Source organism: Cebus imitator, unplaced genomic scaffold, assembly GCF_001604975.1.
Source record: "Cebus imitator isolate Cc_AM_T3 unplaced genomic scaffold, Cebus_imitator-1.0 Scaffold473, whole genome shotgun sequence".
Classification (NCBI taxonomy): Eukaryota; Metazoa; Chordata; class Mammalia; order Primates; family Cebidae; genus Cebus; species Cebus imitator.
The window spans coordinates 7,228-28,415 of NW_016107788.1; the positions used below are offsets into that span (position 1 = coordinate 7,228).

General features: G+C 52.1%; 1 protein-coding gene across 3 annotated transcripts; it reads left to right on the forward strand.

Annotated features, from left to right (window-relative positions):
• The first annotated feature begins 10,296 nt into the window (after positions 1-10,296).
• Positions 10,297-17,099, forward strand: SIGLEC10 (sialic acid binding Ig like lectin 10). 3 transcript variants are annotated; one of them, XR_005197430.1, is made up of 11 exons: positions 10,315-10,774; positions 10,854-11,234; positions 11,358-11,642; positions 11,943-11,990; positions 12,129-12,398; positions 12,823-12,870; positions 13,000-13,257; positions 13,329-13,613; positions 13,938-14,031; positions 14,125-14,236; positions 16,039-16,379. XR_005197430.1 is itself a non-coding variant. In XM_017512441.2 (10 exons), the coding sequence occupies exons 1-10, from the start codon at positions 10,372-10,374 to the stop codon at positions 16,312-16,314; spliced, it is 2,175 nt and encodes a 724-aa protein (XP_017367930.2). In that variant the 5' UTR covers positions 10,301-10,371; the 3' UTR covers positions 16,315-17,099. The 3 variants fall into 3 exon arrangements, 2 of the variants coding, with proteins under 2 accessions (XP_017367929.2, XP_017367930.2); XM_017512441.2 differs by lacking the exon at positions 13,329-13,613 and having other exon boundaries at positions 10,301-10,774; positions 16,039-17,099; XM_017512440.2 differs by lacking the exon at positions 13,329-13,613 and having other exon boundaries at positions 10,297-10,774; positions 11,943-12,398.
• Positions 17,100-21,188: the final 4,089 nt, after the last annotated feature.

Sequence of the window (21,188 nt, forward strand, 5' to 3'; positions counted from 1 at the left end):
CACAAAACGTCTGGTGTAAGCGCCTATGGGGTGGGTCAGGGGTTCTTTGGGGACCCTTCCATTACTGTCCGCCTAAAGCAAGCTGACTACTTTCACAGGGATTAGCAAGTGGACATCTTTGGGGGCCATTACCCTGTTGGCCACTTCATCTAATCAGGTCTGGGCATTGTCATAATATGTATGTAAATTGTAAGCAAAGAAGACATAAATGGCATCCAGGAAATGTGGAATTAATTAGTGGAATAGGCAACAGTGATCCTGTTCCCAGGCCCCTCACGCACCTCCTCCTGCCCTATGAGACCCTGCCTTCCCTTTCATCAGGGCTCGCCAGCAGCATCCTGTCCATGAGCAGATGTCTCCCTTCCTATGCTGAATGGGAGACAGACCAGCCCCAGGTGGAGCCATGAGGGTGGAGCCCAGGCTGGGGGTCAGGCTGGGTGCTGCTGAGCTTGTGCGGGGGGCTCCTGAATGAGGAAGCTGAGTGCACATGGTCTAGACTCTCAGGGTGATATGGGAAGAGTCCCAGTCATGGGATCCTGTTAGAAACAGGAAGCTGTCCCTCTGTTCCTGGGTCACTGCAGCAGGGTATGGGCAGCTGTCCCTCTGTTCCTGGGTCACTGCAGCAGCAGCGGGCTGCAAGCAGCAGGTGCAGGAGGGCTCCTCTCAGGTCCATCTCTGTGCTCTATCTCTCTCAGAGGTGCTCCCTGAACTTCTGCCCAGGGGACTTTCTGCAGCCCCAAGTAGCCCCATCTGGCCTCCTGGGCTAGCCCCTTCTTTATCTTCCCAGCTGTGCCTTTCCATCCACAGATCATTTCATGGGTTACCCATGTTTTGGGGAGCAAGGGTCCTGTTCTGTAAATAACAATTTAAAAAGTGAAAAGAAAAGCGAACAGAGAGGGAAAATATCTGAAATACACATATCTGACTTAGGTCTTGTATCCAGAAAATATAAAGGACTTTGGCAGGAAAACAATGAGCCAACAAAACCCAGTTGAAATAGAATAAAGAATTGATCATATGCTTCACAAAGACAAACAGTGTCATTAGCCATGAAATCATGCCCAGCATAATTCCTTAATAGGGAACCAAAATGAAACCAGGAGATGCCCCTGCACCCCGATTACAATGGCACAAAACAAGGACGTCTCTCTCGGCCACTGAATGGCGGCAGCATTGAGGAAGGGACATTCTTTCTCCACTGGCTCTTAAAACAACGTGCTTTTTTGCTTTGCATGAAAACATCCAGCATGACTCTTATTTTGGAGGCATTCTTGAAGTTTCTTATGTCCACATGCTAAATATTAAAAAAAAAAAAAACAACTTCCTCATTTCTATTTTTGAAAAAAAAAAAAAAAATTTTTTTTTTTTTTTAGTTGGAGTCTTACTCTGTCACCCACGCTGGAGTGCAGTAGCACAATCTCAGCTTACTGCAACGTCCACCTCCCAGGTTCAAGCCATTCTCCTGCCTCAACCTCCTGAGTAGTTGGGACTACAGGCACCCACCACCATGCTCGGCTAATTTTTTTTGTATTTTTAGTAGAGACGGGGTTTTATCATATTGGCCAGGTTAGTCTCGAACTCCTGAGTTTGTGATGCGCCCACCTCGGCCTCCCAACTAATATGCCAGTTTATATTGTGAACTATGTACTGGGTTCTAGTGGAGGGAAGAGTTTCCCTGTGCCCTCAGAGGGTGCAATAATTAAGTTTACAAAACAGACGACAGGCAGATCATCAGGAGAAAAGGGATCAAGGTCCCTGGAGTCTCTGGGGCTGAGGGTTTCTGTTGCCGTCTGCAGAGAGATGAGCTCTAACTGTGTGTGGGTCTGAGGTTCCTCTTCTGTCAGGGCTGAGGTCTCCTGCTCCTTCCCAGCTCCCCATGAATCCCCGAAGCCCACCTTCCCCACTCCCCTCCCCTTTTCTCACACAGTGAGCCCTGGCCTCAGAGTTGCTGCAGCGGCGCAGCTGTCCCTGCAGTGGGCGGGTGAATGGTCCCAAGGGAGGGGCTGTGGGGCAGGTGGAGCTGAACCTGTGTCTCCACAGGGGCCCTGGCTCAGCGTCCAAGATTCCAGCAGGAAGTGCCCAACTTGGTGACAGCACAGGAGGGTCTGAGAGAGTGAGATGGGCGCTGCTCCATCTTCTACCTGACAAATGGTGGGAATGATTATACCCCAGCCATGGCTACTAGCTCAGGAGTGGGGGCCCCAGGTCTCGCCTCTCTCTGCATGACCCTTTCAGAAAGCTCATATCCTAGTCCTACCTCTGCCTGGAAGACGCCCATAAATTTCTGTCTGGTTCAGCCTGTTCTGAGCACAATTCACTCCCCGTTGAGAGGCCCCACCCATGTGAGTCAGCTCGGCCAGTGTCCTGGAAAGCTCTTTACACATCTCTGAATTTCACCCAAGTCTTCCCATGAGTCGGGGGTTTTGCAACCTTGACTTCCGGAAAATGTCTGTAATCTCCCCCTTCCTTTATTCCCATGGCCACAGTCCCACCTCAAGTCTCTAACTTTGCTCACCTGGACCCGGGTGACGCCTGGAGCTGCAGCAGCTTCCCTCCTGGCCTAGCAGTCTCCAGTCTTGCTCCCTCCAGCCAACCACAATTTGGGCCCCAAAGAGGGGTCTGTCTCTAACCAGATCTTTCCCTGTCCCTTCCCTACTCAGATCCTCCCCTGGCTCCTGTGGCCCAGGAGAAAGCCCAAGTGTGTCACCTGTCTTGGTTCCTCTAAGTGGCCAGAACCACAAGGGTGAGGACCCTCCACGGTTTTGCACACAAAGGCCAGTCGTCCTGGGTCGTTCTCTCCATGTCCTGATATGGCCAAGTCCTCCCCATGTTTCCATGCCCCTGTCCCGGGATCATTAATGTGCCTCCCCACCCCTGCATGCTGGGGGTCTTTGACCCTACTTGCTCTTGCTTGCAATTCTGGTCTCAGAGAGGCTGTTTCCACTCCTAAGTCTGGGGAGGACAAAGGGAGAGACAGGAGGGCCTCTCAGTCCTGCCCCTCCAGCTCTTTCGGTTTCCCTAGTCCCACAGATTCTGGGCAATGCCCTGTCTCTGCAGATGCAGGAGGGCAGTCCCTGCACGTGGTCTGTGATGCTGACAGCAGCCCCTCTGCCAGGCTGAGCTGGTCCCAGGGCAGCCTGACCCTGAGTCCCCCCACCCCTTGCATCCCCAGGTCCTGGACCTGTCCCAGTTGGTTTTAGGGAATGGAGAATTCACCCACTGGGCTCACTCCCTGCTGGGCTCCTGCCACATCTCCCTGAGCCTGGCTGTGCAGGGTGAATGTTAACAGAACACCTTCTTCTGTTGGGGGTGGGTCAGCTCAGGCAAGGGAAGAGTGGGCTGAGGACAGTCCCACCTCTGTTTTCCTTCCCCTACCCCAACCCTGTACAGCCTGTTTCTGCTCCCACATTTCTGGAGAGCAGTGGAGCGCCTGGCTTCTGCCCCTCAACCTGCTCAGGGGAACCATAATGGGAGTGGCTTTCTTCTAACCTATGATGTCACCTGGATCTACTGCACAGGGGAGAAGCCCTCTCAAGTTGTCCTATAACTTGAGCCCTCAAATCCATGGGTGGCTTCACCATCCTCTCCTCCCCAAAGCACAACTTCCACATCACTGGTATCTCCTCTCAGAACTGTGTTTCCCACACAGGCTCAGGGGCTCCCAAGGGGATAGGACTGCTTGTGGTGACTGAGCTCCCCACCTCACAGCAGAGCTGAGGTCTGGGCCCCAGGGCCCCAGTGGGGGTGAGGGTCCTTCAGACCACGTGTCCTAAGACTCTCACCCTGCACATGGCTGGAGCAAGGAGATCCTGGGTGTCTCGGTCCCATCTCCTGTGCAGAACAGCCTCTCTCTATCCCTTACCTTTGCTTTCCTTACCTCTTCCTTATGGCTCTATAGGAATGGTTGTGAGGGTAGGTGAGGAAATAGATTGCTATGCGTTATCACTAATTCGAGTTATAATCCATGCAGTTTCTTGCTCTCCATGCTTGCTTTAATCTGGTTTTGATAGGCCACTAATTCATCCCCATAGTATGTTGTTATAAACTCCATATTCTTTGAGATGGAGTCTTGCTCTGTCACTGAGGCTGGAGTACAGTGGTGCACCATCAGCTCACTGCAACCTCTGCCTCCCGTGTTCAAGCGATTCTCCTGCCTCAGCCTCCTGAGTAGCTGGGATTGCAGGTGCCTGCCACCACACCCAGCTAATTTTTTTGTATTTTTAGTAGAGATGGTATTTCATCATGTTGGCCAGGCTGGTCTTGAACTCCTGACCTGGGGTGATCTGTCCACCTTGGCCTCCCAAAGTGCTGGGATTACAGGTGTGAGCCACAACGCCTGGCCTGGGTTGACCTTTTTAAGGCTCTTTAACTTTTACCCTCTCTTATGATAGGTCTAGTGTTCTCTTTATTCTAGGGCTGTTTTTATCTTCCTGGCTCTTGTTTTCCATCCACAGTAGAGGATCATTTCATGTATAACTCACATTTTGGGGAGCAAGCGTCCTGCTGTTTTGTAAATAACAGGAGAGTAAAAGAAAAGTTAACAGATGGGGGAATATCTGAAATGTACATATGTAGCAGGTGTCAGATCACAGACAGCTTTGGAATTTGACATAAGGAGTTGAATCTTATTTTGTAAAACTAATATTTCAAGTGAGTGTCATGTCACACTCAGACACCAGCAAGTAACTATTATATGTGATAATAAAGTGCTGCACTTGCGAAAATTTTTTCTTCACTAGAAATTAGGGTGAATCTGCCAGGTGTGATGGCTCACGCCTGTAATCCGAGCACTTTGGGAGGCCAAGGTGGGCAGATCACCCAAGGTCAGGAGTTTGAGACCAGCCTGGCTGACATGGTGAGACTCCATCTCTACTAAAAATACAAAAATTAACCAGGCGTGGTGGCATGCACCTGTAATCCCAGCTACTCGGGAGGCTGAGGCAAGAGAATTGCTTGAACTCGGGAGGCAGAGGTTGCAGTGAGCCGAGATTGCACCACTGCACTCCAGCCTGGGTGACAGAAAGAAAGAGAGAGAGAAAGAAAGAGAAAAATAAAAGAGAAATTAGGGTGAATCAAAGTTTCTCCTCTAGTGATACTTCACTCTCCTTCTTGCCCTGCAATGTGCTATTCTGACTTGAAGGAAAAGGATGGAGACCAGCTAAGAGCCCCTGAAATATACACTACCCCAACCCAGACAAAGCAAAGATGCATGACCTGAAAAGCCTTCAGGAGCATATTTTCTTTTTTTTTTTTTTTTTGAGACGGAGTTTCGCTCTTGTTACCCAGGCTGGAGTGCAATGGCGCAATCTCGGCTCACCGCAACCTCCGCCTCCTGGGTTCAGGCAATTCTCCTGCCTCAGCCTCCTGAGTAGCTGGGACTACAGGCACGCGCCACCATGCCCAGCTAATTTTTTGTAGTTTTAGTAGAGACGGGGTTTCACCACGTTGACCAGGATGGTCTCGATCTCTTGACCTGGTGATCCACCCGCCTCGGCCTCCCAAAGTGCTGGGATTACAGGCTTGAGCCACCGCGCCCGGCCCACGTGTGTGAATGTTTTGAAGGGTTTTATATTTTGGGGAGGGTGAATTTGGGGTCAGGGAAGTGAGTTGACCATGGTGACTTCGGTTTTGCTTTAATTTGATTCCCCTGGAGGCGATTTTGTTCTGAGGTGCAGTAAAAAGTAGCCTTTTTGAAGAGTGCTGTCTGCAAACGTGTCCCGAGTCTGGGATTTGTTCCCCTGGTAGCCTCTCGCCTGCAGGACCATGGACAGCGTGGGCTCCAGGGTCTGTGGCGCTGCGGCGCCTGCGCTGGGATTGTAGCGCCCTCTGGGGACGGCGTCCTGAACTGCGGCACAGCCCGAGGTGGGAGGAAAAACCCGGGACCAGCTCCGGAGCCCAAGAAACGCAAAGACGCTGGTCAGGGAAGTTCAGGTCCCCCTTCTCCCGGCAAAGATTTCTGCGCTGGTCAGGGAAGGTGCAGATCCCCCTTTTCCCCGGCAAAGCCTCCTGGGCTCTCCATCCTCGCCGGGACCCTGGCGCTCCCCCGCCCTCCTCAGGACGCGGTCCTCAGGCCACACCTGCGCCCCCCAGGGTGGGATCCTGTCAGGAACCCCCGCCTCTCCCTCCCGCACCTCCCACCGTCCCCGCCCTTCCTCCCAGCGCGCACCTGTGCCCTCGTGCAGTTCCGGGGTCTGGAGCCTGGGTGGGGCTTTCTGAGCCCTTCCGTGTGACATTAAGGATGAAGAGCAGGCGTGCACACCCTGCTGAATGGAGAGGCGGGGCGGAGGGGCGGGGGTCGGCGGATGGCGGAGCTGGGGATCTGGCTTTGGAGGGAAGAAGCTCAGGGAAAACCCGAACCGTCTCAGGAGAGAAGACAAGCGTCAGCCTGACCAGAAACGAATCCGGGGACCCCAGGCAGCCTCTCCAGTCCTGCCTGACCGAGGCTGGGAGCAAGGGGAGGGGGCGGTGGGGGCTGTGGCCTCGCAGGAGAAGGAGACTACAGAAACCACAGGAACTCAGCAAAGTGAAGAGGGGGGAATGGGAGGGGGCAGAGATGTGGAGAAACCCGTGGGAGGAGGGAGACTGCTGCTCTCCTGGCTCCTGTCAGCTGGTCCCATGGGTGTGAAATGCTCAAAGGCAGAGGTGGGACTGGGCCCAGATTGGGGCCTTAGGGGTCAGCTCGTTAAGGAACCCACCCCCCACCCCCACCCCGCCCCCGCCACCAGGACCCAGGGACCCTTGCTCCCCTCACTCCTCCCTGGGAGAGGCCCTTTTCTGAGCTCTGTGGAGAGGAAGGCATGATGTGCCCCCAATACAAGAGCTCCCCTGGGGGAAGGAGGCTGGTGTCCCCAGAGAAGGCTCAGGTTAGGTCACAGGGAAGCAGGGATCAAAGGGAAGGGCATGCTAGGCAAGGTGGCTCACACTTGTAATCCCGGCACTTTGGGAGGCTGAGGCAGATGGATCACCTGAGGTCACGAGTTCAAAACCAGCCTGGACAACACGGTGAAACCCCATCTCAACTGAAAATACAAAAAATTAGCTGGTCATGGCGGCGGGTGCCTATAATCCCAGCTACTTGGGAGGCTGAGGCAGGGGAATTGCTTGAACCTGGGAGATGGAGGTTGCAGTGAGATCGAGCCACTGCACTCCAGCCTGAGCAACAGAACCACCCTCTCTCTCTCTCTAAAAATAAAAAAAAAAAAAGGGAAGGTGAATATTAGGGTCTGAATTGTATTCCTCTTCCCCTCACCAAATTTCTGTGTTGAAGTCCCAACCTCCAGTACCTAAGTACTTGCAGACAGAGTATTTAAAGAGATACAGTCGTTCTGCTGTATGTGTGGGAGATTGATTCCAGGCCTCATGCCCCTTGGATACCAAATCCATGATGCTCAGCTCCCTCACCCAGTAGTGTTTGCATAGGACCTCTACACATCCTCCATCTCCAGGTTACTTATCATACCTGATGCAGTGTAATGCTGTGTAAATAGCTGTTACGCTGTATTTTTAATTCATGCTGTTTTTTGTGGTTATGTTGGCTTTTGTCGGTTTTGTGTTTGAATGCCACGATGGGCAGGTGGTTGAATCCCGGCATGTGGGACCCGTGCATACTGAGGGCCGACTGAAATGAGGTCATTCATTTGGACTAGGGTGGGCCTAGTCCAATATGACATGAGTTCTTGTAAGTTCTTATAAGAGCAGGAGCTGAGGAAACAGACACCCAGAGAGGGATGGCCATGTGAGGACACCAGGAGGAGTGGCATCTAGAAACCAGGCAGAGGCCTCGGAAGGAAGCACACTTTGGTTTGGACATCTAGCCCAGAAGCCTGAGGAGGTCCGTGTTAAGGACTGTTTCAGCCCCTCTGTCTGTGGCACGCTGTGACAGCAGCTCAAGTGACTAATGCAGTGGATGAGGCCATGGTGCACACCTGTAATCCCAGCACTTTGGGAGGCCGAGGCAGGAGGATCACTGGAGCCCAGGAGTTGGAGACCAGCCTGGCCAACATGGTGAAACTCTGTCTCTCCAAAAACTACAAAAATTAGCTGGGCTTGGTGGTGCATGCCTGTAGTCCTAGCTAGTAGGGCAGACGAGGTGGGAGGATCACTTGAGCCCATAAGATTGAGGCTGCAGTGAGCCATGATCGCACCACTGCACTCCAGCCTGGGCAACAGAGCAAGACCTTGTCTCAAAACCAAAAACAAAAACGTCGTGGACAAAAGAACCAGGACAGGGCAGGGGCTGGGTCGCCTCCTCCAGGAGGCCTCTCCTGACTTCCCTCCACCAGGAAGAGCTGACTGCTCCTCCATACCCAGGTCCCATCTTGAATGTCTGTCCAGCATCTGGGTCATTTAAGGGGCCCTTCTATGCTTTCCTGTTTCTAGAAATCTTCATTTACTAACCTGGGGTCCTGGAAGGGACCCACCATGGAGTATTCACCTCAGAGTCCCTCTGAAGCTCAGCACCTGGTACCCAAGGTGCATGGAGGTTGAAAGGAGGAGTCCCGTGTTTCTGTGTGACCCACACGGAGTCATGTCAGCAACAGCTCAGTGAATGGACAACACCTTGTAGGGTTTACTCCACTCATTGCAAAGTCCCACTTCCCTAGTCTGTTTCCCACACCCCGCCCCCCACTCCCGCCTTTCCTCAAACTCCTCCCATCAGCATTACTTTTGGGCATATGTGTTCTAATCCCGATGGATGTCCCAGCTGAATGACGGAGGAGGACGGGAGACTGGGAAGTGGACTGAGGCCTGGTGGGGGCCAGAGGATGCTTCTGGGGAGCAACAATCAAGAGCTTACCATGAAGTGTGAAGTGTGAGACGAAAGTTGCCCAGGTGCCAAGCAAGAGACTGAAGGCACAATCTGTCCCAGTATAATCAATAACTGATAACTTAGTTTTAGCAATGATACCAAATATATTTAGAAACAATCACATAATCAACTATATAATCTTATTAAATCATTATTCTTTGTTAATCTTTGCTTTAGTATTATAGCATAGAATCATTTTAGTCTTACAGAAATAACCAGGTGAAATACAATTAGGAACAGAAGGGACATTGTGAGAAGTGATCAGGAGGTGAGAGTGAGAACCTTGCAGCTGTGCCAGCACCTGGGAACGCATCTGTTACTTAGCAGGCCATGAAGGGGAGTTTCCCTTTCACTGGGGGAGTTCAGAGAACACTCTGCTCTGCCCGGCTCTCGAGGAAGGCCTGACATTAGCCAGGCCAGCCTGCAGACATCCAGTGGCTTAAATGCCTCTCTGTGGTGATGTGGTCTGATAGTCACCATCTTTGTCTGCTTTCATGTTCCAATTTCTCACCTGGAGCTCTTTTTAAGTTCTTAGAAGTTGTGAGAAGAATAGCGGAATCCTAAAAGCCTTTGATCTTTCTGATAAGTGCATAGAAAGATGCTGAAGTGTGTGCCTCCCCTCCTTGCAGTGGCTACCTGAAAGGGAGGGCCCCCTGTGCTATAAGCATGTGATTTGCTTGACCCTATCAATCACATCAGATGATTCACTCTCTTTACCCTGCCCCCTGCCTTGTATACAATAAATATCAACAGGTCCCAGCATTCGGGGCCACTACTGGACTCTGTGCCTAGGTAGTAGTGGTCCCCAGGGCCCAGCTGAATTCTTCTCTTATCTCTGATTCTTGTATCTTTCTTTCCTGTGATCTATTGTCTCTGCACACAAAGAACACCCACCAGACCCTGCAGGGCTGGACCCTGCAATGAAGGGCTGAGGCTGATACCACCCTAGGATGGCCAGATTTAGAAAAAAAGAAATTCAACATGCTCAGTTAAATTGGAATCTTAGGCCAGGTGCGGTGGCTCACACCTGGAATCCCAGCATTTTGGGAGGCCAAGACGGCAGATCACTTGAGATCAGGAGTTCGAAATCAGCCTGGCCAACATGGTGAAACCGTCTCTACTAAAAATACAAAAATTAGCTCGGCATGGTGGCGGGCGCCTGTAACCCCATGTACTCGAGAGGCTGAGGCAGGAGAATCATTTGAGTCCAGGAGGCAGAGGTTGCAGTGAGCAGAGATCATGCCACTTCTCACACCAGCCTGGGCTACAGAGCGAGACTCTGTCTCAAAAAATAATTAATTTGAATTTCAGATAAACAAATTTATTTTGCTTTTTGGTATAAGTATATCCCATGCAGCAGTTAGGATATATTTATACTAAAAAATAAAAATAAAAACTTAGTGTATCTTTTCTGTGAAATTTAGCTTTAATCAGACATCTTGCATTTAATCTGACAAGACCAGCCCCTTCCAGCAACTGTCCCTTCCCCTGTACCCACTATCTCCACCACCAGTTACCCAGATAAGGGGGGCTCATTGTGGACTTTCACTTCTGCTTTTTCAATGACACAGGGCCCAGAGGGAGAGCCCCCACCCCACTGCCCTACCCACAGCCAGGCCCCCAGGGCAGACACAAGCCTGCCCTCCCCTCCTGCACTGGGAGCTCTGGAAGGACCAGCTCAACAAGCCCAAGGTCAGGCTGGGCCCCCAGGAGACCCGGAAGACAAGCGGGCAAGGTGGACAGGGGAATGCCGAGGAAGGGGAAGGAGTCCTGTGACCTCAGGATCTGAAACTCATTTCACGCATCAGGCTCCAGCAGGGCTCAGCTTCCGCCCTCGGCTCCCCCCTTCTGCCAAGAGCCCTGAGCCATTCACAGCACCACCAGAAAACAGGCCAGTCTCAGGCAGGTCCTGTGCCTCTTATGCCGAGATGCTGCTGCCACTGCTGCTGTCCTCGCTGCTGGGCGGTGAGTGGGCTGGGGGCCAGAAAGGACCTGGGGCGGAGCTAGGCCTGGGGTTCCAGGTTGAGCTTCTGTCTCCCCACAGGGTCCCAGGCTATGGATGGAGGCTTCTCAATCCAAGTGCAGAGGTCGGTGACAGTGCCAGAGGGCCTGTGTGTCTCTGTGCCTTGCAACCTCTCCTACCCGCGAAGGGACTGGACAGAGTCTACCCCAGCTTATGGCTACTGGTTCCGAGAAAGGGCTGAGACAAGCAAGGATGCTCCAGTGGCAACAAACCACCCAGATCGAGAGGTGGACATGAGCACGTGGGACCGATTTCAGCTCACGGGGGATCCCGGCAAGGGGAGCTGCTCCTTGGTGATCAGAGATGCGCAGATGCAGGACACGGGAGGGTACCTGTTTCGGGTGGAGAGGGGAAGCTATGTGAAATTCAACTTCTTGAACAAGTTCTATCTAAAAGTAACAGGTATGGAATGGGGTGGGAACTCCTGCCTCTCACACTGGGGAGGGACCCTGGGCATGGGCTGAGCAGAGAGGACTCTCAGGGACCCCTGCAGCACTAGCACCCCCCACCTTGCCTCTGTCCCAGCCCTGACTCAGAAGCCTGATGTCTACATCCCTGAGACCCTGGAGCCTGGGCAGCCAGTGATGGTCATCTGTGTGTTTAACTGGGCCTTCGAGAACTGTCCAGCCCCTTCTTTCTCCTGGACGGGGGCTGCCCTCTCCTCCAGAAGAACCAGACCAAGCAGCGCCCACTTCTCAGTGCTCAGCTTCACACCCAGGCCCCAGGACCATGACACCGACCTCACCTGCCATGTGGACTTCTCCAGAGCGGGTGTGAGTGCAGAGAGGACCGTCCAACTCCGCGTGGCCTGTGAGTGTGGCCTGGGACTGTGGGGCCTGCAGACAGACCCGGGGGGTGGGGAGGTGGAGCCCAGCAGGGTAGTGAGCGGCTCCCAGCTCATGAGGGTCCAGGGAGAGGAAGCCGTGGGGTCCTGGGAAGCCGGCACAGCCCTGGGAGGGGATGGGAATGGCTTCTGGTCCTCTGTCCACACGTGTGAGCCCCGGTGCTGGCTGTCACTTGTCTTCTGGATAGTCTCACTTTAGTTCCCCCGTTTTTTGGTTGTGGGAACAAACTGTCCCTCCCTGAAGCCAGCTCAGAATCTTGTTGCAGATGCCCCCAGAGACGTTGTTATCAGTATTTCCCGTGACAACACGCCAGGTACTGAGGGCCATCGGGCTGGGACTGGGCCAGTCCTTAAAGAGGGGATGAAAAAGCTTCAGGGGATGAGGGGATGTGCCCCTCCCTGTACCCCTTCTCTCTCTCTCTCCCTCCCTCTCTTTTTTTCTGTCTCTCCAGCCCTGGAGCCCCAGCCCCAGGGAAATCTCACACATCTGGAAGCCCAGAAAGGCCAGTTCCTGAGGCTGCTCTGTGCTGCCGACAGCCAGCCCCCCGCCACGCTGAGCTGGGTGCTGCAGGACAGAGTCCTCTCCTGGTCCCACTCCTGGGGCCCCAGAACCCTGGGGCTGGAGCTTCCCCTGGTGAAGGCCGGGGATTCAGGCCGCTACACCTGCCGAGCGGAGAACAGGCTTGGCTCCCAGCAGCGAGCCCTGGACCTCTCTGTGCAGTGTGAGTGCCCAGCAGGGGCCCGGAGTCCATCTGGGAGGGGAGGACGGGTGGGGACGCAGGGGCTGGATTCAAGTGCAGAGGTCAGTGATGGTGCCCGAGGGCCTGTGTGTCTCTGTGTCCTGCTCTTTCTCCTACTCCCAAAAGGACTGGACAGCGTCTACCCCAGCTTATGGCTACTGGTTCAAAGAAAGGACTGAGACAAGCAGAGTCAGGGCTCCAGAGCTGAGGGGGCCTGGAACCCCAGGCCTAGGGGACCCACCTTCTTACCTGTGTAGACTCATGCAGTTTGTGTCTGAGACTCAGTGGGTGATTCTGCTGTGCCCTTCTATCCCCCCACTTCCCCCACCTCAGTCTCCCAGGACAGCTCCCTTTGCCCAGAGGGAAGCCCCTGGCCCATCTAGAGCCGGTCCCTTCTCCATTTCAGATCCTCCAGAGAACCTGAGAGTGATGGTTTCCCAAGCAAACAGGACAGGTAGGAAAGGGGACAGAGGAGCCAGGGCCTCTCAGTGCTAAACTGGGGGCCCAGGCATCTGGAGGGTCCCCACGCAGGAGGGTCCCTGTGCCCCAAGCTGCACATTGATTCTGCCTCCTCCTTCTCTAGTCCTGGAAAACCTTGGGAACGGCACGTCCGTCCCAGTCCTGGAGGGCCAAAGCCTGCGCCTGGCCTGTGTCACCCACAGCAGTCCCCCAGCCATGCTGAGCTGGACCCGGGGGGGACAGACCCTGAGCCCCTCCCCACCCTCAGACTCCGCGGTCCTGGAGCTGCCTCAGGTTCAAATGGAGCACGAAGGAGAGTTCACCTGCCACGCTCAGCACCCACTGGGCTCCCAGCATGTCTCTCTCAGCCTCTCCGTGCACTGTGAGTGGAGAAAGGTGGCACCTGGGTCCCAGGAAGGGGTCCCTGCTGAGTCCTGTCCTCCCTCCCCAGAGACCCCCCACAGCTGCTGGGCCCCTCCTGTTCCTGGGAGGCTGAGAGTCTGCACTGCAGCTGCTCCTCCCAGGCCAGCCCGGCCCCCTCTCTGCGCTGGTAGCTTGGAGAGGAGCTGCTGGAGGGGAACAGCAGCCGGGACTCCTTCGAGGTCACCCCCAGCTCAGCTGGGCCCTGGGCCAACAGCTCCCTGAGCCTCCGAGGGGTACTCAGCTCCCACCTCAGGCTCAGCTGTGAGGCCTGGAATGTCCACGGGGCCCAGAGCAGCTCCATCCTGCAGCTGCCAGGTTAGGGGGCCGCCTGGGTGCTGAGATTCTTGGAGAAGCTGAGTAGGGCAGAGAGCAGGGGCCTGTGGTTGGAGCAGGAGCTGGGAGGGACACAGGAGAGCCATGGCATCTGTATGTAGACAGGAAAACACAGTGGAAAGTCCTGACACCTGGGCTGGGTCACTCCAGCCTGGGCAACAGAGCAAGACTCCACCTCAGAGTAAACAGAGGAGTTGCAGATTCAATGTCTGCATTGGGCAATGGAAGCCTGAAGGCCGAGTGAGGAGTGGGCTTCGTGAGCCCCACGTGGATGGGAGATGCCCACCTGACTCTCTCCGTGTGCAGATAAGAAGGGACTGGTCTCAAAGGAGTTCTTCATCGGAGCCGTTCTGGGAATCATGATCATGGCTCTTCTTTTCCTCTGCCTCTCCCAGATCATGTAGGTTAAAAGGAGGAGTGGCGGGGTCTGGGGTCTGGACGCAGGAAGAGGAGAGGTGCAGCAGTGCACAAACAGGTGGCTTTGTTTCCTCAGCATGAAGATTCTACTGAAGAAACAAACTCAGGCAGAGACCCCGAGGCCCAGGTTCTCCCGGCACAGCACCATCCTGGATTACATCAACGTGGTCCCGAAGGCCGGCCCCCGGGTGAGTGTCTGGGCCATGCTGCCTCTCCTCTTCTCTAAAGCTCACATCCGCTTTCTGACTTTCGTACCCTTTGTCTTAGGGACATCAAGGTGGGAAAAGCACCAGCGATAGCACTGAATTCATATCCTGGCTGGCACTAGCTTCTCAGCCACGTCCCTCACCTGCTCTGAGCCTTCATTTCTTCCTGTCTCCTTTGAGAATTGGATTAAGGATTAAGCTGGGCACAGTGGCTCATGCCTGCAATCCCAGCGCTTTGGGAGGCTGAGATGGGCAGATCACAAGGTCAGGAGTTTGAGACCAGCCTGGCCAATATGGTGAAACCCTGTCTTTACTAAAAATACAAAAGTTAGCTGGGCGTGGTGGCAGGCGCCTGTGGTCCCAGCTACTAGGGAGGCTGAGGCAGGAGAATTGCTTGAACCCAGTAGGCAGAGGTTACAATGAGCCGAGATCACGCCACTGCACTCCAGCCTGGGCAACAGAGCAAGACTCCATCTTGAAAAGGAAAAAAAGAGTTGGTTTGAGGATTAGAACACATGCACTTTCTCAATACGTAGCCATTATTCCATTGTTACCGTCACCAATTACTAATTGCACTTAACTGCTTAACAATTATTCGTATCATCGGGAGACTGTACAGCCTAGGGACTCAGTAGAGGGGTCTGAAGTCAGCCTTCCCGGGTTCAAATCCTGCTTCCACCACTGTGTGATGAAGCAAGTATCTTAACTTCTCTGTGCCTCAATTTCTTTAGCTGTAACATGGGGATGATACTAGTGGCCACCTCCTAGGATGATGCTAGATGTTAGATATATTGTACTTGTATAATAAAATATTCAGAATATCACCAGGCCCCTGGGTAATACTCTGTAAATGCTGGAAATTATTAGGAGATAACATCTTACGCTGATGACCCTAAAACTGTATCTCCTGGCTCCTTCCCTGAACTGCAGACTGTCTATGCAGCATCCCCATGTGGGTGTCTAATCAGCATTTTCTTTTTTCTTTTCTTTCTTTCTTTTTTTTTTTGAGATGGAGTCTCCCTCTGTTGCCCAGGCTGGAGTGCAGTGGCACAATCTCAGCTCACTATAACCTCCATCACTCAGGTTCAAGCGATTCTCCTGCCTCGGCCTCCTGAGTATCTGGGACTACAGGCATGTATCACCATGCCTGGCTAATTTTTGTAGTTTTGATAGAGATGGGGTTTCGCTATGTTGGCCAGGCTGGTCTCGAACTTCCCGGGATTCCCTGTTAAACAGTCATCCCACTCTCCCTTTTGCTGACTTCTGACAGTGCTCAAATTTCTTGATGTCGTTTGTCACTTACCAGTTAGGGTACTTTTGCTAAGTATTCTCTGTTACTGCTTCCAAGATGGAATGCAAGCTGAGCAAAGCAAGGGCAGGGACTTTGTTTCACTCTGTGCTATAAATCAGTGCCCAAATGGCCGGGCACAGTGGCTCACACCTGTAATCCCAGCACTTTGGGAGGCCAAGGCGGGGGGATCACGAGGTCAGGAGACTGAGACCATCCTGGCTAACATGATGAAACCCCATTTCTACTAAAAATACAAAAAATTAGCCAGGTGTGGTGGCACATGCCTGAAGTCCCAGCTGCTCAGGAGGCTGAGGCAGAATTGCTTGAACTTGGAAGGCAGAGGTTGCAGGGAGCCGAGATCACGCCACTGTACTTCAGCCTGGGCAACAGAGTGAGACCACGTCTCAAAAAAATAAATAAATGAAATCAGTGCCCAACATGTGTTCAAATATTTGCTGAATGAATGAATGAAGGATGGTGGTTCATCCCTCAGGCTTCGAATCGGAATGAGAAGGCCACATCAAGCAGCGCTTCTCAGACACCTCCTCCACCAGGTGCTCCCTGCCCAGAATCAAAGAAGAACCAGAAAAAGCCATATCAGTTGTTCAGCTGCCCAGAATCCAAATCATCCACTCAAGCACCAGAATCCCACAAGAGCCAAGAAGAGCTCCATTATGCCATGCTCAACTTCCCAGGCCTCAGACCCAGGCCTGAGGCCGGGATGCCCAAGGGCACCCAGGCGGATTATGCAGAGGTGAAGTTCCATTGAGGGTCTCGGGCTTTAGGACTGGGACCCCGGCTAGGGAAGAAGGTAAAGTAATAATTTGAGGATAACAGAGTGCAAAGTCTCCCTCCCTCCCTCCCTCTCTCTCTCTCTCTATTTCTCTCTCATTTAAAAAAAAAAAAAAAAAGCCTCCAAGTGGGCTGGGTGTGGTGGCTCATGCCTGTAATCCTAGCACTTTGGGAGGCCAAGGCGGATGAATTGCTTGAGCCCAGGAGTTCAAGATCAGCCTGGTCAACATGGTGAAACCCTGTCTCTACAAAAAGTACAAAACATACCTGGACGTAGTGCTGTGTTCCTGTGGTCTCAGCTGGCAGAGGCATTTGAACCAGAAGAACTCCATCTGGAATAGGAGCTACGTAAAATGAGGCTGAGATCTACAGGGCTGCATTCCCAGACGGTGAAGGCATTTTAAGTCATAGGATGAGACAGGAGGTCGGCACAAGATCCAGGTCATAAAGACCTTACTGATAAAACAGGCTGCAGTAAAGAAGCCGGCCAAATCCCACCAAAACCAAGATGGCAACGAGAGTGACCTCTGGTCGTCCTCACTGCTACACTCCCGCCAGCACCATGACAGGTTGCAGATGCCGTGGCAACTTCAGGAAGTTGCCCTATGTGGACTAAAAAGGGGAGGAATGAACAATCCACCCTTTGTTTAGTATGTAATCAAGAAATAACCATAAAAGTGGGCAACCAGCAGCCCTCGGGGCTGCTCTGTCTATGGAGCCGTCATTCTTTTGTTCCTTTACCTTGTTAATAAACTTGCTTTCTCTTGATGGCCTCACCCTGAATTCTTTCTTGTGTGAGATCCAAGGACCCTCTCTTGGGGTCTGGATCAGGACCCCTTTCCTGTAACACAGCTACTTGGGAGGCTGAAGTAGGAGAGTCACTTGAGCCCAGGAGGCAGAGGCTGCAGTGCACCAAGATCACACCACTGCACTCCAGCCTGAGCAACAGAGTGAGACCCTGTCTCAAAAANAAAAAAAAAAAAAAAAAAAAAATCCTCCACAGATAGGGCATCCCATCCCAGACCTGGGCATTTGAAACAGCCTGACAAATCTGTCCCGAGTGGCCTTCTCTGAATATGGTGTTCTGAGAAGACAGGCAAAAATTTGCCTCTGACACACCCCAACTCCAGCCCAGAGGATTACTAGATGATTAGACACAGCCGGGCGCAGTGGCTCACACCCGTAATCCCAGCACTTTGGGAGGCCAAGGCGGATGGATCACTTGAGGCCAGGACTTTGAGACCAGCCTGGCCAACTTGGTAAAACCCCGTCTCTACTAAAAATGCCAAAATTAGCCAGGCGTGGTGGTGCACCAGTAGCCCCAGCTACTCAGGAGGCTGAGGCAGGAGACTTGCTTGAACCTGGGAGGCAGTGGTTACAGTGAGCTGAGATCGTGCCACTGCACTCCAGCCTTGGCAACAGAGGGAGATTGTTAAACTAGGCAGGAATCTGCCAACAAGCCTCCTAAGTCACCTCTGGTCTGCTCCCTATTCTCATAGCACCTGCAAGCTAGGAATGTTTTTACATTTTAAATGATTGGGGGAAAAGCTCAAAGAAGAAGACTTTCATGGACCCTGGGAAGGAGATGATTTCAGCACGGCACCCATTCACATTCATTCCTTTATATATTGCGGTTATTTTCATGCAGAGTTCAGTCACTAGCCTGCAAAGCCTAAAATATTTACCACCTGATATGTCTACAGATGTCTGCTAGATCTTAATCTACATAAACTCATCTGTTTTCACAGAAGAGGAAGTAGGTGCAGAGGTCAATAAAGAGTTCAAGAGTAGCCGTGGCAAAAATGACTAGATCTGTGACTAGAAGAAGGTTTTCAGGGCGAGGACTGGAAAAGCTGGAGACCGCGTGTGGGTGAGGCGCCAGTGCGCTCTCAGACCCACAAATCTAAAGAAGCGCAAGCACATGCTGGGATGGAGGAGGCGGGAATGCTTTGGAAAGGGAAGGAAGAACAACAAACTTACAACATGCTGAGCATTCTGCGGTGGCTCACACCAGTAATTCCAGCATTTTGGGAGGCCGAGGTGGGCGGATCACCTGAGGTCAGGCGTTTAAGACCAGCCTGGCCAACATGATGAAACCCTCATCTCAACTAAAAAAATACAAGTTAGCCGGGTGTGGTGGCACGCGCCTGTAATGCCAGCTCCTTGGGAGGCTGAGGCAGGATAAATGCTTGAACCTGGGAGGCGGAGGTTGCAGTAGCCAGGATTGCACCATTGCACTCCAGCCTGGACGATAGAGCAAGACTCTTTCAAAAAAAAGAAAGAAAGAAAAGAAAAGGAGGCCAGCACGGGAGTTTGGATTGTGCCTGTGAATAGCTACTGCACTCCAGCCTGGGCAACATAGCAAGACCCTGTCTCTAAAAAAGAAAAAGAAAAGGAGTCCAGGCGCAGTGGCTCATGCCTGTAATCCCAGCACTTTGGGAGGCCGAGGTGGGCAGATCATCTAAGGTTAGGAGTTTGAGACCAGCCTGACCAACATGGAGAAACCCTGTCTCTACTAAAAATACAAAAACTTAAGTGTGGTGGCACATGCCTGTAATCCCAGCTACTCAGGAGGCTGAAGCAAGAGAATCGCTTGAACCGGGGAGGTGGAGGTTGCTATGAGCCAAGATCGTGCCATTGCACTCTAACCTGGGCAACAAGAGCGAAACTCCATCTCAAAAAAGAACCAACAGAAAAGTTCTTATTCAGGGCGGGGCACAGTGTGCTCATGCCTGTAATCCTAGGACTTTGGGAGGCAAGGCAGGCAGATCACTTGAGGTCAGGGGCTCCAGACCAGCCTGGCTAGCACGGCAAAACCCTGTCTCTACTAAAAATACAAAAATTAGCTGAGTGTAGTGGTGGGCACCTGTAATCCCAGCTACTTGGGAGGCTGAGGCAGAGGAATCGCTTGAACCCGGGAGCTAGGTGTTGCAGTGGGCCAAGATCAAACCACTGCACTCCAGCCTGGGTCACAGAGCAAGACTCCATCTCAAACAAACAAACAAACAAAAAAGCAAACAAAAAACAGAAAATGTCCTATTCAACATCGGCTAGGTATCATCTATACAGAAAAGGTCATCTTTATTAAATAAGTCATACCCCTACCTGCAAGTTTCAGCAGCAAAAGGGCTCTGCAAAGAGTTTCTGCCATGGTTTGAATGTTTATGTCCCTCCAAAATTCATGTTGAAATTTAATCCCCAATGCAAATAGTATGAAGAGACAGGGCCTTTAGGACGTGATTAGGTCATGAGGGCTCCTCCCCCATGCATGGGATTAAAGACTATAAAACGGGCTTCACACAATGTTGCCCCTTTTTTGCCCTTCCACCTTCCATGTAAGAGAGACACATCTTGGAAGCAGAGATCAGGCCCTCACCAGATAATCTGCCGGTGCCTTGATCTTGGACTTTGCAGCCTCCAGAACCATTAGAAATAATTTTTTTTACTTAATTTTTATTTTATTTATTTATTTATTTTGAGATGGAGTTTTGCTCTTGTTGCCCAGGCTGAAGTGCAATGGCGTGATCTCTGCTCACCACAACCTCCGCCTCCCTGGTTCAAGTGATTCTCTTACCTCAGCCTCCCAAGTAGCTGGTATTATAGGCATGTGCCACCACACCTGGCTAATTTTGTACTTTTTAGTAGAGACGGGGTTTCTCCATGTTGGTGAGGCTGGTCTTGAATTCTCAACCTCAGGTGATCCATCTACCTCGGCCTCCCAAAGTTCTGGGATTAAAGGTGTGAGCCACCGCACCCAGCCAATTTTTTTATTAAATATTATCCAGTTTGTGGTATTCTGTTATAGCAATATAAATTGACTAAGACAGCCTAACATGAAGATGGCAGCACTCCTGCCCCAATCTCATGAGAGCTGAAGAAAGCACTGGCAGTGCTCACAATGGATTTTGGAACAGGCAGAGATGAACTCTCCCAAGTAGTAATTCCCACACCTACATCAATAGCCTCCAGCTCCAGAAAAGCACCACATTAATTTCTTCTTCTTTTTTTTTGAGACAGAGTCCTGCTCTGTTGCCCAGGCTGGAGTGCAGTGGCACAATCTCGGCTCACTGAAACCTCTGCTTCCGGGATTCAAGAGATTCTCCTGCCTCAGCCTCCCGAGTAGCTGGGATTACAGGTATGTGCAACCACATCTGACTAGTTTTTGTGTTTTTTTAGTAGAGATGGGGTTTCACCATGTTGGCCAGGCTGGTCTTAAACTCCTGACCTTGTGATCCACCCAGCTCAGCCTCCCAAAGTGCCAGGATTTTGCAGGCATGAGCAACCACACCTGGCCTTAAATTTTTTGTAGAAATGAGGTCTTACATTGTTGCCCATGCTGATCTCAAATTCCTGGCCTCAAGCAGTTCTTCTGCCTCAGCTACCGAGAAGACAAGGATGACAGATGTGAGCCACCACACCCAGCCCACATGTATTCCTTGTTTCCCAGACCTCTCTGTGTGGATACCCTATAAGCACCTTAACATGTCCGAAACACATGCATTATCCTCCCATGCTCTCCTAAATGCTCCCAGCCTGAAAGCACTTCTTGCCCTTATATCCTTGATCTTAGCTTACCATGCCACCATTGCCCAAACTCGAAATCTTAGGGACAACTTTGACTTGTCCCTCATTCCACATGTTGGCAAATCCCAGCCATTCTTCCACCTAAATATCAGGTGGTGCTGCCTCCTCCACCCTCCCAGCTCCCGCTAATCCTGATGTTCTATCACTTGGACTGTGTACACATATGTACATTAAAAGCAGAGATGCCCACGTGCCATGGGGTTTAATGAGAACAAGCTCCATGCTGAGCACTTTATATACATGACCATGTTTGAATGTCATAGCAAC